Below are 16,137 nucleotides of genomic sequence, written 5' to 3'. Positions count from 1 at the left end.
ATTGTCCCAGCTACCTGAAAGGCTGAAGCAGGAGGACTGAGCCCAGGAGGTTGAGGCTACAGTGAGCCGTGAGACACTACACTCCAGCCTGGTGACAGAGTGAAACCCTGTTTAAACAAAATGAAACAAATGAACAAAAAACCTAAACATGAGAAATTAGTCAGTACAGGAAAAAAGGGCAAAATCCAATATGATTCTTTGGCACTGCCCCCACAGGCCTGGGGATACTATGGTTCCATTAAGAGAAGATGTGGGCAAAGCAGATGGAGGAAGAGCTGTTTCTGAGGAGGCCGTGGGTATCTGAGAAATGCTTTGGCGGGTGCTGACAAGGCTGGCCCACAGCTGAGAGACGGGTTGGGCTGGGGGCACAGATCCAGGAGAGAGCCTTCTAAAGGATGCCACTCCTCAGACGCCTGAAGTTACCAATGCCTGAGACTGTCCACAGGTGGGGAAAACCGGGCTATCCTTCAGGAGACAAGAAGGCAAACACACGTAAGTGAAGGAGAATCTGCAAAGCACACAAGTACTGCAGTAAAGTTCTGCTGCACAAGACTCCATTGCATTTGCAAAATAATTCACATTGTGTATCACAGCTCGGTATGCAGCCAACCATAGAAACACAACTGCATCAACGTAGATCATTTGTAGATTCCAGATCTTCAGTAATGTTTATTCAGATTTCCACTTACCCTGTAAATCACCAGTTCTCTCCTTCAAAAACTGACCATTAATTTTTACAAAGTTTACAAAAATATTCATGACTAAATATGCTTTAAGTTTAAAGTAATAAAAGACTAGTATTAGTTACCCTCTCCTCAAAGTATTATAAAAATTATTCACTTTGAACTTACGAAATGTCAGAATCTTCAGTTGAACACAATTATTGTGACAGAAAATTCTATCTGGTGGGCTAATCCAGAACTTTCCGATCATTAATCACATAATTAATTACATAAACTAACCTGTGATTAATTTATGTAATTAAATATGATATGAAAATCTGTGCCCAGACCCCTTTTCTTCAACCTGTATTCTCTAAGAGCCTTCTGTTTATCTGTCAGGCATCGTGCAAGGGGCCAGGAGCAGACATGAGAAGCCATGCACGGGGCTGCTGGCGTGCTTGTAGGCTGGAAGGGAAAGAAAGAAACATATGAAATGGCCTGTTCATGTGGTCACTGCCTTGCTGTCTGACAGTTCTGGTAAGAATGGCTGGCACAAGAAGGAAGGAAGAGTAGAGGGGTCTTCAGCACATGGAGTAGCCTCAGAGCAGGAGGTGGGCGTCCAGCATAAAATATGGATGGGCCGATGGGCAGGGGTTCCAAGGGAAAAACAGCGTGGAGGAAAACAAAGCACCAAGAAACAACCTATGTGTAAGGATGACCAATGACCACGCCAGCAGGCTCACGGAACAACATCCACTCCACAGCGTGGGGGCAGCAGTTGGAACAGGGTGCTGAAGAGATCTTTTTATTTCTCAAATACCTATTTCCCCTTTTTCTGGTCCCTGGAAGGCTCTGTCCTACTGAATGGAAATTATTAAAGAAAGCTTAGCAAACCAATAAACCAAAGAGACTGACAACCGATGGGTTAGGCCAGGAGCGGTGGCTCGCACCGTGGAAGGTGGCTCAGCACTTTGGGAGGCTGAGGCAAGCGGATCACCTGAGGTCAGGAGTTCGACACCATCCTGGCCAACATGATGAAACTCCATCTCTACTAAAAATACAAAATTAACTGGGCGTGGTGGTGTGTGCCTGTAATCCTAGCTACCTGAGAGGCTGAGGCAGGAAAATCACCTGAACCTGGGAGGCGCAGCTTGCAGTGAGCCGAGATCGTGCCATTGCACTCCAGCCTGGGCAAAAAGAGCAAAACTCCATCTCAAAAAACAAACAAACAAACAAACAAACAAAAAAAATGGGTTAAACTGACCAGGTATGATTCCAAAAACAGATGAAATGGAGGAAGGAGATTTATGGAGCACTAAGTGCCAGGTCCTAGGCAACCTGCTTTTACACATGAAATCTCATTGACTAATCCCAATTCTTGTTTAATAAAAAAGAAATTGTAGTTCAGACGATTTAAGTAACTTGCTCAGGATCACTAGCCTCGAAAAGTGGCTGTTGCTTAAATCCCGTCTATTTTATTTTATTCTACACAGACTCTATTCCAACTTCCCAACAATATGTCAGCGTACAATATTATATACGCATATATTCATTCATTAACTCATTTACTATTTTTTAAATCTAAGAACATGGAGAAAAACGAAAGAGAAAAACAAGTCTTCAATTAAGTATACATAAGCCACCAGGAAAAAAGCACAATGTGGTTCCTCAAGAAGGAAAACCAGAAGTGAATGCTCTTGTAACTTACAATGAGGCCAGTCCCAGGAGGCCCTGGAAGGACCTGGTATCATCAAGCAGGACGTGCACCTGCACAGGAATGGGCCCTCAGCCTCCCATCTAAGAAGCCCCTGTTCCTGTAGGAGGGGAACAACACAGATGTGGCAGCTGCCCCCACTGTCATATGCTGTCCCAAAGACTTGGGGCAAGTAAGAGCATATAAGAAGATACTCGCCAACCAGAATGTTTCTTTCCATGTGGCATCTCCAGAGTCCTGAAAGGATAAAACAGTAATTAGGAGCAACAGTGTTGGAGTCAGTCCAGGATTCCCATCTTGGCCCTGTCGCTTATTAATTAGGTGACCTTGAGCAACTTAATCACTCCAAGAAAACCTCAGGTCCCCATCTGTATCAAGCCTTCTCCACTACTCCCTATCAAATGTGCAAAAGGGTTATCTATGAGATCTGATTTCCACTCTGTCTAGCACCATTTTTCAGACTGCCTATAGTATAAGTGAACAAGAACATTCTATGGGGTGCACTTAGCATTCCATTACTGCCTTCCATTTATTTGTCCATCACCTACCAGATCCCAGGCACTGTACTAGCTAGGAGGTGATAAATGTAAAAGATAAGTAAGATACGGTATCCCTGCCCTCCAAAAATCTCACTTTTCTACACCACAGGCTGGCCTGTTGCTTATATGGGTATATGTAAGAAACCGTAGCAAGATAGGCTGTACAAGAAAGGAGAAACCATGACAGCAGTCTTAGTTTCAAACCTCCTCAGATTAATGACAAGGCAAAAAAAATCACTCAGATTCTAGTTATGAAACTTATTGACATAAACACTAATCCCTTTTAGGCATAATGCTAGGAAATCCAAACGTTCTAGATATTTGAAAATGATAAAAATCCCAAATACAAAACATGTACAGACTTTAGGAACATGGTTTGTTAGATGTTCTTAGGACATTTTTGGATACAGAATCATTACTAAATATTACTGCAAGATAACAAAGAGGTTTGGTAAAATATTCTAGTTCTGAGTCTACAGTCCAATGTCACACAGCTTTTTAAAAACGTAAACATATCTATAATGTGCAATACGACAGAATTAGCAACTCTTAGCTGGACGTATGCGACCTTTTTTTTTTTTTTTAACACTATCATTTTAAGTATTGCTTTTAAAGTACTTCTATTTTCCTAGCAAATCCAGAATCCACATTTTCCCACTAGGTCTAAGTTACCACATAGACTCAGTCTTTGACAAGACTTCGTTCAAAGCAAGCTCTTCAATCTGCGGCTCCCAAGGCATAGGAGATCTTTTAAACTACAGACACAGAAAAGACAACGAAGGCAATTTAACCTAAATAGTTTGTTCAATGGCAAATATATTTATTCCATGTTACCCTAAGCCCTGAAGTGAGACATTTTCAGGTCTTCCTGGCCTCTAGCACCAGGCTGGAAGCTTTGTGTTCAGGATCTGGTTATAAACAGCCAGTGGAACATCTCCTGGAGCTCCCTGCTAGCACCCAGCCTCTCAACACCAGGATGGGCCTCAGACGGGGCCTGCTACCACAGTATGAATGCATCTGACGACCGGGGGGAAAGCAGAAGGATTTACTGAAGTTCCCTGTGAAACAGGAAGCGCTCTCCAGCTTCTCTGGTTGCCACCTCCACTAGCAAGGCCAGGTCATGAGTGGGCACTTCGGCCACCGGCTCTCCTACTTCTTCCTTCTTCAAAGACTGTAATCCAGGGTGTTTCGGAGCTAGAACTGGAAGGAAGAGAGCAAGTCCTGAACGAACCGGATCACCGGAATGGCTACTCCCTGGGAAAGGCAGACAACAGCCTCTCAACTGCTTGCCCTCCCCACCCCCACCCTGCCCCAGCCACTGCTCCCTGGTGTGTAGGGAACTCACTCAGGGAGATCAGTAATGCCTCAATTATCAAATGCTCTCTCCTGCTACTATGAGGATTAAAACGTTATTGGAAATGATATTTTAAATATTTTTAAAGACATATTTTCAACAGATGTCTGAAATTGTTAAGTGTGATTTTACTACTTGCTCTCAGAACCGATTTTTCCCCACAGGAATGCTCACTCTTTTTTTTCCTTAAGAATCTCAATGGGCATATAAAATTTGATATGAAGAAATTCACTTTATAGCTCACTCTAGACAAATCCATCTCTTCACATATTTTCTGACATCTGTATTAATTCCTGTGGCTTCCACTTGCATGCCTGCAAGTCTACTAAAAGGGTGAAGAAAAGCATGATAAAATAAAGTCTTTCCATGTCCTAGCCCTTATAAAAAGTAATATAGGTCACTGAGACTTCCTGAATATCCTATTTTCAGGCAAATCAAATATATGCAGACTAACAACTTATAAGCTCATTAATCTGAGTGTGAAATTTTGCTAATATTTATGAGGCAGATGTAGTCCTCACTGGTTACTTATAAATTATATAAAAATGTCTCTCATCCAAAAATTCACATACACATTTCAAATTCAAAAAACCATTCATTATTCGCTTTCATGGCCAGATGTTGAGGCAACAGAAGATGAATGAACTATACCAAAAAACACGATGACCTATGACACAGAGACAAAAAAAAATTTGTTAATCTCTTGTCTTTGAAAGAAGTGTCATTAGAAAAAATAGCTAAAAGTATTAAATCTGAAAATTTGGCCTCTTCTGACACAAACTTGATAACAGACTTTCAAATCTTTAAATTCCTTTAAAGAACTATACAGACAATGCACATACAATATAGCAATTAAAATGAAATCAAGTTTCAACTGATGACCAAGAAAATTTAACGCATTAGAGGCAAAAAAACCAAATTCATTTTTTTAAAATCAAAAATGTTTTACAAATCACCAAATGCCTCTTCCTTCACTCATTTAAAATTACATACCCAAACAAACCCTATTCGTACTTGGTATGTCACTTCTTTTATCTAGTAACGATCTTGCTGAATTCTTCTTTCACATTAGCAAAACAAAGTGCCGTTAAGTGTTATTAAAAATTGACAAAAATTGTCTCTAAATCCTATTTCTAAAAAACATTTAAAACAGTTCTAAGTAGTTTCACAAGAATACCTATTGTTTTGTTTTGTATTGTCTTAAATCTGCTATGGTCTGAACATTTGTGTCCCTCCAAAATTCGTATGTTGAAATCTAAACCCTCCAGGTGATGGCATTAAAAGGTGGGGCCTTTGGGAGGTGACTAGGTCATAAGGGCACAGCCCTCATGAATAGGACTGAAGCCTTTAGGAAGAACAGTCAGCTGGCCACCCCCTTCCACCATAGGAGGACACAGCCCGATGGCACAGTCCCGGAACCAGGAAACAGGCCCTCGCCAGACACTCAATCTGCCAAGCATCTTGATCCCAAACTTCCAGCCTCAAAAACTGTGAGAAATACACTTCTGCTTTTTATAAGCCACCCAGTTTATGGTATTTTTGTTATAGCGGCCTGAACAGACTAAGATAAACCCTTTCAGCATTTCTGTCTTCTAAAGCCATTTCTTTATCACAGGAGGTTTAAATCCTTAATATTTATCCTCATGTTATAACGATACAATAGAAGCACCTACATATATCAGTGATGACAACCAAAGAAACCAATTCTTCAATTCTCTTTCCAGGAAAGAAGAAGAATGATTGAGCTTCTTTTATAATTTACACTTTACCTAAATAGTTCAACAAATACAAAATAAAGACCATGTGGAAAACCGATCCAAAATAATGATTCAGATGTTTGTGCACAGCTCGGTACTGAGGCAAGCATTCACCTGGCAGCCTGCTACAAGGCTTTCCTCATAGAAAGGTAGGATGGAAATGACCTATCCATCAATCCCCACCATGAGGAAGAGCGCTAGGGACAGGAAGGCACTGGGACAGTTTGGAACTTCAGCAGCCATGCTCAATGACAAGGTGCATAACTGACTGCGAATACAGCAACTCATTTCAGACATTAAAAGGATTTCTGAAACAAACATTTGTTTTCTCCACCTGTCTTTTTAATGAAAGCTTATTTGATCAGTAGAGGAGCTGTATTTTGAACTCCAATGAACAGCCTGAGATTTAAAGGGCAGGGCATGTGAAGAGGAGCTTGAGATCTGTTGGACCACTTCTAAGGTAAAATGATATTTTTTAAAAGTCACACCAGAAGTAGATTCTCTGTCTTATTCTTAACCTGAAAAGAAAGCCTAAAGGAAACCAAAAGTATCTTCAAAGTTATTTTAAAATTTCAAAATAGTACATTCACATACCGTTCAAATATAACCAAATAAAAAAAAATTAATCAGGTGGTATTCCTAATAATGACACCACCCAGATACTTTTAAAAACATTCAATTAAAGGATCAAATATCCCAATAAAATACAATCACTAGGTCAGCTTTCCACAGGAAACAGTGTGCTCATCACTCCTCTCACACTATTTGTGGGAGGAAACATCCCTTTCTCCCAGCTCAGTCTATGCCCAGGGAAATGGATTCTGGCACTCAGCCTGGCTCTTCCTGTGTCCTCGGCAGTGACGGTTCTTATTGCTGCCATCCACACAGCTCTGGCCAGGGCTCCCAGCACATGACTGCTGCCAGTACCTAACTGCCTATGGTGTTTGCACCATCTTTTCCATGGAGGAGCCTCAAGCCACTTTAAAACTTTGATTTTAACATCCAGCAATATGATTTCCTTTGCTACCCTTTGGTAGGTCCAGAAATGTCATGTGTACACCTTTTGTTGGTCATCAAAGATCAAAACTGCCTGTCAGAGTATACAATGGATGGCTGAAAGACAGGTCACAGGAGATTCCATGGAAAATACTTCTGAAACAAATAGCATTATAATAAGTCAGCACTGTGCCAGGCCATGTTAAAGGGAGATATTCATGTACAGGGAAAAACTGTGGTCACAAGTAACTTTCCTATGTCTGTACAGAAAATAAAATGCACTAAATCACACTTAAATGAAGTAACTTCCATGATGCTTGCAAAATCAACTGAGTTTTTCAACGTTTCCAAGTAGTATAAACCATTCAAAAGAACTCGTGTAGACAGTTCTTGTAGCTGTTAATTACATTTTAATGTCTGTGACAATTCTGTTTATGTATTAGACAGACAGTAACCCACAGCTATGAACATATTAACATAAATTACAAAGGTATTTATAAAGTAGCACACAACAGCAGTCAGACCCACAAATGTAAACGAAACCAAACTCTGTTCATTTTATGACTCACATATTTTTAACCTAAAGAGACTCTGGATAAAGACAGCAGATTCAGCACTCACATCTAGTAATAAAAATGGCAGTACTGTTTGCTTTTTGCTTGCCTGCTTTTTGTTTATTTTTATAAAACAAACCCACAAGAAGAGGAACAAAAACAGTCACAAATTTTGGAAGCTAGAAACAGATGGACAAATAGTAACTAACTTAGCCAACCTGGAAAGGTTAAGTCCGACACCCAGCTGACAAGGCAGAACCATCCAAAGGCTCGGCGACTGGTGGCAGCAGACACCTCCGAGTATAGTGTGGAGGTAGATGGGTTGACTAAGAAGCACTCACTCTCCCACTAAGCACAGCTTCACCCTGGCAGATGCCCAGAAATTTCCTCCTTGTAGAAGAGCAAAAGAGGGGTTCTTCAGAACCACTGCTGCAGAAGTACCACAGCAGTATCCACAGAATCTCCTTGCACAATCAACCTTGCCAACAGCCCTCTTTCTGTGGTAAACCTGAGGCTGGACCAATACGAAAGGTCTAAAAACAGCCTGGGATGGGAGTGGGAATGTCCCAGATTTCCCTAAGGAGCCCACCAAGGTCCCCACAGTAGTTCTTATGATGAACAACTGGCCAGGCAATCAATAATTACTTGGGGAAAGCCTTTAACATAAAAATAGGGACCAAAACAAACAGAAAAGGGCAAGTTAGACAACAAGGAAACTATGCAAAACAGAGTACAATCAATATCTCAAAGAGGTAAGAAAAAATAATCTACCCTCAAATAAGAACAGGAGTCTATTAAAACAAAACAAGAATTAAGAAAAGGGAAAAGGAGGAAGGTGGAGAGAAGGAGGGAAGGAGGGAAGCAGTCTTAGAGAAACAGAAAGAGCTCCTGGAAATTAGAAATATAATAGAAATGAAAAACTTTTCTAGAAAATGGAATCAAAAGGAAAAGACATGAAAAATAGAAGAAGAGATAAAGTTAAAAGTCTAGTATGAGATGATGAGTTCTAGAAAGAGAGAAGAGTAAAAATGAAGAACAGGGAGATAAAAAAAACTTAAGAGCTTTTCCATAATTGAGCCAGAGTATGTGGGTAAATGAACTAAAATGGACTGAGATAAAACTAAAGACCAAAAGAAGGTCCTACAACATTAGGGGCTGAGGGAAGAGAGTCACATGCAAAGGATTAGGAAACAAGAAGCAAGAATGGTTTCAAACTTCACAACAGCAACACTGGTGGTTAAGACAGTTGAGCAAGTGCTTCAGAACTGTGAAGGAAAATGATTTCCAGAATTCCATTCTCAATCTATAAGTCATGCATGAGGGTAAAATAAAAGACATTTTCAGACATGTGAGATCTTAAAAATTTGGTCTCCTGAACCATTCTTAAGAAAGCTACTGAAGGATTGGCTCCACCAAAACAAGAAAGACACGGAATCCAGGAACCAAAGATCCAACACAAGAAAGTGAAGGGAAACTCCAAGTGAAGGAAAATCCCAGGATAAGAGTTGAACATCAGTAGAAAATGAATCCAGAGAGACTGGAGCAAGCCAGAAATCTCTAGGATAGGGAGTCCTCTAGAAGATAAAACTGATGACATAACTGATGGATCTGAACATCTTACAAGGAGAGACAGACAGTTATAACCAATTAAGATTCTAAAGGGGAGTGCATGGTAAGTTTATATAGAAAATTTAAAAAAAATTATTTAGGAAAAACAAAGAGCTGTGTAGAAGAAGAAAATAATAGTTTACGACATGGCTCATTTCTGAATGGTGTTTCCCCAGCCTTCATAATGTAAATACCACAATTCCATCAAGTCTATACTAGGAGGATGAGAGAGAACAAAGGGTCATGCTTGTGGTGAGGGCCAAGTGAGAAGGGAGTACTAAATCATCACCTTCCAGCGGGGACAGCAACAGACAAAGCCTAAAACTTCAAGGAGCAATGTAAGAACGTGATTCTAGACATGAAGGTATCCTCAAAGACGCAGCTAGGAGAATTGAAAGTGGACGCCTCTGGGGAAGGGGGCATGGGTGAAGGCGGGCAGTACCTACTGTTACTGACAGCACAGCTTACACAAGCATGGACTCTGTAAACCATTTACACATATAACCTTGATACAAATAACAACTTTTTAAAAACTAGGCTAAAAGAAAAGATTAAAGATAGCTAGTGGAAAGTACAATATCATAAGCCAAAAACAATTTTAAAGCCATCCTATATATTACCATTACTTAGAATCAAGCCAAGAGCCCAAGGGAGACATGGAGGATATACTCACTGCCCGAAGCACACTTCTGAAAGACAAGATAACAATTTGTCAGAGAGCATCCTCTCCTTATCCCACTCAGAGGGCTGCAAGATTATTAATCTTCAGAATACAAAGAAGTGGAAAACTACAATTCCCAGTATAACCTGCAGTCCATTCAATTACTTTAAGTACATAAGGCTTTGCTATGAGGGAGAAGATTAGTTTTAAGAAAATATAAAACTAGTTCTCACAAGTCATTTCCAGTCTACTGTGTTCTACAGACATAATTTTTCCATTTTCTACTTGAGGAAAAAAAAGGATACAAAACAAATCATCTGTTATAGGTTGAAAATTATTGTTTAGTTATTTCAAAGAACAATTTTGAGATGATGGTATTGCAAGTCTGGAAACGGAATGTTCGAACAGGTGAGGCCTAAGAAGTTATGGAATCTCTCCTTCCCTCCCCACACCCCACACATCCAATTTTGCACATGAATTTTGCCAAGGACTCAAAGAGGCCCAGCGCCCATCCAAAATGCTCAGAAGCTGTGTGCAGCATCATAAAGGGATGAATTCATCTTTCATCCAACCAACAGCTGAAAACACAGTTTTGGCATTGCTCAATTAATCAGGACACAGAACTGGAGTATTCACTCACCTGGGTTCCATTTCCTATTTCATACTTTTGGGAAGTCAATATTTTAATTGCTTCAGGTTCCCCAGCTATAAAATAGAGATACAACTCTCCTGTATTTCACAGGAGAGTTTGATATATATGTTGTTTTAAGATTCTTAAAGGAAAAAAGAGATACAAACTACTCTCTACTTTCCTCAAGTATCCACAACCAATACAATCATTTCAAAATCAGTATATCCAAAACCAAACTTATCATTGTCGTCTTTAAAACTGGCCTCTTCTATGCTCAGGCTCTTGGCTGAGAGACCCATATTCTTCTCTTCCATCCAACCTAGAGAATTCAGAGTCATCCAAGTCTCCTGCTCACCCATCCCACACCTTCTTGCCCTAATGCGATCAAATTCCCTGTCCTGCTTGGTTAGCCCTCTAAATAGATTTAAAGCCACCCCTTTCCTTCTCATCTCTATTACTCACCACTATACTAATCTGCTGAGGTCCCACCTTATTCTGGTCTTTGTGTGCCTAGACTCAGAAGAGGTGGTTTCCAGGTTCCTTCCCTTTAAATCCTTCTTATCCCCACAAGCAGCAGGTTAAAAAGTGACCTAACATGCTAATTTCAGGTATTCTTAGAAATGGAGAGGAAGTACAGGGTCAAGTCAAATTTCCCAACTTAATCTTCCCATCCTCCATGACCCGGCACTGTCTCCAAGATCATCTCACACGCAACTAAGACGCAGGCCCATATTCCGTCAAGGCACTGACGCCACACTCCACCTCCTCTGCTGTTCTTTCTACACACCTGCCTTTTGTTTTTAAATGACTGTTATTCATTTTATGAAACTCAGTCCCAAAGAGCCGTCTTGCAGTCCCAAAGAGCCGTCCACATCCACCACCTCCTCCTTTCCCGATTTCACTCCTTACACCACTCCACTTTGCCTTGTACCATCAATCACTGCAGGAAGGCTCTCTGTCCATTTCTCAATCCTTATTTCTCCCTGACCCTCTGTAGTACATGGCGGTGCTGGCCATTGCATCCTCCTTTGGAATGGCCCATATCCGTCCATTTTATGACAGAGCTCTTTTCTGGTTTTTTTTCTCTTACTGTTCTGCCTTCATCTTACTTTTTCACTGTGCCCTATTTCGCCATGTACCCCCCTTAAGTGCTGGGGTGCCAATGTGTGCTCAGCCCCCTCCTTGAACAACACACATCCCTTCCTATGGCTTCCACCATAGGCCTATAATTGTGATTCTCAGCCCTGCTTACATAGGGCCAAGGGCCCGGGCCAGGCCGACTGTAGTAAAATCTGAAGATGGGGCACACCACGGCTATTTGTTAAGGCTCCCCAACCAATTCCAATGGAAAGCCCAGAACAGAACCACTGAGCCACACGGTAACTGTAGACCCAAACCTCAAATGTCTCTCTTACCATCCACAACTCCCCTGACCCATCTTTCCAACTGTCCACTGAACACTTCTGTTTCCTCAAGACATCTAACCATAAATCAAATTATGTTCAAAAGCAACGTCACTGTCTTCCCTTAGACCTGTTCTTCCTGGATTCCTTGAACTCTATACTGACACCTACTTGGATGCCCATGCTGCACACTGGACAATCATCTCAGAAACCCTCCTTTGCCTGACTTCAAACTCACAAATGCCCCTTGGGTCAACCCTACCTCCCTGTCAGTCCCACTGCTTCTGCACATCTCAAGGTCTACAGGGTCACTCCCTTGTCACTCACCTTCCTTTCACGCTCCCTGTCCAGCCCACTTTCCATACCACCAGCAATGAGCCTTCTAGAGTACAGACTTCATAGCTGCCTCCTTATTAAAGTTTTCTAAGCAAAGAGAAAGGGCTCCCATTTCAGCAAGATGAAGTTCAGATTCCATGGGAAGGTGTATAATACCATTCACATTCACAACCTGTCTCTGGTCTGGTTTCTTATTTATTAATTTTTTATTGTATTTATTTTTTTATTTTTTGAGACAGGGTCTCGCTCTGTCACCCAGGCTTGAGTGCAGTGGTACAATCACAGCTCACTGCAACCTCCACCTCCAGGGTTCAGGCAATCCTCCTACCTCAGCCTCCTGAGTAGCTGGGACCACAGGCTAGCACCACCATGCCTGGCTAATTTTTTTGTATTTTTTGTAGAGACAGGGTTTTGCCATGTTGCCCAGGCTGCTCTCGAATTCTTCGAAATCCTGTGTCCAGCGATTCGCCGGCATCAGCCTCCCAAAGTGCTAGGATTAGAGGCATGAACTACCACGCCTGGCCTGGTCTAGTTTCTTAACCCAAACTTCTATCACATTCTCCAGGTTACTCTTCGTCAGCACATCATGCAAGTTTAGTATTATAAAGCAATGGATAAACTGTTTCCCCTGTCAAGAACATGCCTGTCCCCCCTCCCCACCACCAAACACACAGAGTCCTGTTGTTCCTTCACTGACACCTTCAAATGTCACCTATCCTTCCTGCAAAGGCTCCTCTGTCTACCTTTCATACAACCAGTATCTCCCCATCTCTGCTCTACTAATGACCACAGTGTATAAGGTTGCTGACAGACCTGCTATGTGGCTGTCCTATTGTTCTCTGAGGTCTGGAATGTATATCTTTTTCCAAACCAAGTTTTTGTTTCATTAGAGAAATTCTAAAATGTTGGTTGCACAAAAAAGCAAGTAACTCTGGCACAAAGAGAGTGCTTAAATAGACCAAAGGCTTTTTCTAAAGAGATCCAGATTTTCTCAAGCTAGAAAAGAAGTAGAGGGGGGAAAAAAAAGAATTTCTGTTTTAAGTTCTATGTCCTAATTATGAAAAGTATAAAACGCCGTTCCTCAAAAATCTATTATTAACATCTTAACGAAATAATCTTTTGTGGGTATACTAAAGATTCCATTACATGGAAGTTAGAACCATCATTTTGCCAACTGAAGACTGAAATCCTTTTCTTCTCCTACAATCATCTCCAAGTAAATGAAAGAGTCAGCTATTGTCTCCAGCTTGGTATGGATGTTAGATAATTAACTTGCAGAAAGATCAAAATTTACAATTCTGGAGTACAGTAATATTCTCATTTTATCTTACTACCTTTTCATTGGCATAAATCCCACGATTTAATGGTCTTCTTGTTCCTGACTATTAGAAATTATTGCCAGTTTACACTAACAGGCTTCCATCATGTTTCATTTTCAAATCCTATTGTGGCCATTCATTCCAATCAAAACCAAAATAGATCAATTTTTAAGTAAGAAAAAAAGAAGACAGTGAAAAAATAAGTAATGTGAACAATTCAAAATCCTTCTTGTATTATCTATAATAAATTTTGCACATCAAATAAAATTGTAAAGCACTATTATATCATCAACTCTATGCTATACTGACTTCAAAAAGTAAAATCTAAGCATATGGCATTAAAAATTTGTAAGCATATTCTGCAAAATTTAAGGCATATTCTGCAAAGGGAGACATATGCATAAGTATAGGTGCTTTTGTTCATATTCATGTCATTTATGCAATGGACTTGTCCACTAACAAACTTACTGAGCAGAAAGATTCCATTCTGAACACTTTCGTGGTTTATCAGATTCTCAAATCTGCCTCAGTACTGTGCCCCAACTCTCTTAAAGTTAATCTCTCTCTCTCTCTCTCAAAATAAGGACAAGACCAAATGGTTGAAACAACTCCTGCTGCATGCAATTATGTAACTAGACAAGAAGGGTGTGAAAGTTTGAATGAAAACATTAGAAGTGACAGCTTTTCACCTTAGTCTTTCTGTGCCCTCTCCAAACTGCAGGGAGCAGATGGTAATTTTCAAGCACATTTAGACCAGGCTTGGAAGGACAACTCAGTGGTAAAGAAATAACTGCACATGCAAAAAACCACATGTTTTGCAACCTACAGCTTTTAATCTAGAAAAGCTTTAATACCAGTTAACACAGAGACAGAAGCTGCCATAAGCATTGCTCCATAGAAAAGGCTGGTGTATAAGTTATAAAATAATTCAACTTTAAGTTTCCTTTACACAGGTGCACTACACTACAGCACGCCTGTAAACACTGGAATTTTTTTAAAAAAAGAACTAAAATCTAAACATCAAGTAAGGCACCAAACAAAAAATGCCAACTCTTAAGGGAAGGCAAACTCTCCCTGCTCTCCATTCCTTTATGGGCAAAACTCAGGCGATGGGCAGCCATCCTAATGGCACTGGCACCAGGAGTGTAAGGGATGACAGAAAAGGAATCATCAGACAATTCTGATTCATTTACAGTCATGCACCACATAACAATGTTTCGGTCTACGACAGACCACATATACAAGAATGGTCCCACACACGTGGTGGCGGGCACCTGTAGTCGCAGCTACTCAGGAAGCTGAGGCAGGAAAATGGCATGAACCCGGGAGGCGGAGGTTGCAGTGAGCTGAAATTGCAGCCACTGCACTCCAGCCTGGGCGACAGAGTAAGACTCCATCTCAAAAAAAAAAAAAAAGAGTGGTCCCATACAATTATTGAAAAATTCCTATCGAACAGTGACATGGTAATCACCATCATATTGTAGCATAATCATTTAAAAAATTAATCTAGTGTACCCTAAGTGTACAGGGTTGATGATGTCTACAGTAGTGTACAGTAATGCCCTAGGCCTTCACATTCACCCTCTACTCACTCACTGACTCGCTTGGAGCAACTTCCAGTCCTGCAAGCTCCATGCACAGTTAAGTGCCCTACACAGGTGAACCGTTTTTATGTTTTTTTTAACTTTTATTTTTAATTATTATGAATCCATCCATAACAGTTGTACATATTCATGGGGTACGTGTGATTTGTTTTTTGTTATTGTTTTTGGTTTTTGTTGTTTTTTTTTTTTTTGAGACAGAGTCTTACTGTGTTACCCAGGCTGGAGTGCAATGGCGGGATCTCGGCTCACTGCAGCCACCACCTTCCAGGTTCAAGCGATTCTCCTGCCTCAGCCTCCTGAGTAGCTGGAACTACAGGCACACGCCACCACACCTGGCTAAATTTTTGTGTATTTTTTAGTAGAGGCGGGGTTTCACCATGTTGGCCAGGATGGTCTTGAACTCCTGACCTCAAGTGATCTGCCCACCTTGGCCTCCCAAAGTGCTAGAATTACAGGTGTGAGCTGCCAAGCCCAGCCTCTTTTGATCTTTTGATACAAGCACACAATGTATAATGATCAAATCAGGGTAATTAATACAACCAACACCTCAAACATTTGTCATTTCTTTGTGTTAGGAACATTCCAGTTCCAATCTTTCGGTGATTTTGAAATTACAATATGTTATTGTTAACTACAGTTGCCCTACTGTGCTATCAAACACTAATCCTATTCCTTCTAACAGTATATTTGTACCTATTAACCATCCCCTCTTTATCCCCCCACCCATCTCTCCACTACACTTTCCAGCCTCTGATAATCATCATTCTATCCAGCTCCATGAGTTCACTTTTTTTTTTTTAGCTCTCACCTATGAGGGAGAACATGCATTATTTGTCTATCTGTGCCTGACTTATTACACGTAACATAATGTCCTCCAGTTTCATCCACGTTGTTGGAAATGACAGGATTTCATTCTCTGTTATGGCTGAATAATATTCTACTGTGTCTGTCTACCACATTTTCTTTATCCATTCATCCCACTGATGGACACCTAAGTTG

At 40.8% G+C, this 16,137-nt stretch overlaps 1 protein-coding gene across 8 annotated transcripts in view; it reads right to left on the bottom strand.

Moving 5' to 3' along the window:
- ARID1B (AT-rich interaction domain 1B) overlaps positions 1-16,137 on the bottom strand; it is a 441,225-nt gene that overhangs the window by 340,394 nt on the left and 84,694 nt on the right. The window contains exon 3 of one of the 8 annotated variants that reach the window (XM_055267956.2): positions 2,575-2,613. The exons of the other annotated variants lie outside the window; for them this stretch is intronic. Within the exon in view, the coding sequence (XP_055123931.2) occupies positions 2,575-2,613 (39 nt within the window). The remainder of the gene's footprint in view (positions 1-2,574; positions 2,614-16,137) is intronic. 8 annotated transcript variants of the gene reach the window in all.

Source organism: Symphalangus syndactylus, chromosome 2 (genome assembly GCF_028878055.3).
Source record: "Symphalangus syndactylus isolate Jambi chromosome 2, NHGRI_mSymSyn1-v2.1_pri, whole genome shotgun sequence".
Lineage (NCBI taxonomy): Eukaryota > Metazoa > Chordata > Mammalia > Primates > Hylobatidae > Symphalangus > Symphalangus syndactylus.
This window is presented reverse-complemented; position numbering and strand designations above follow the sequence as displayed.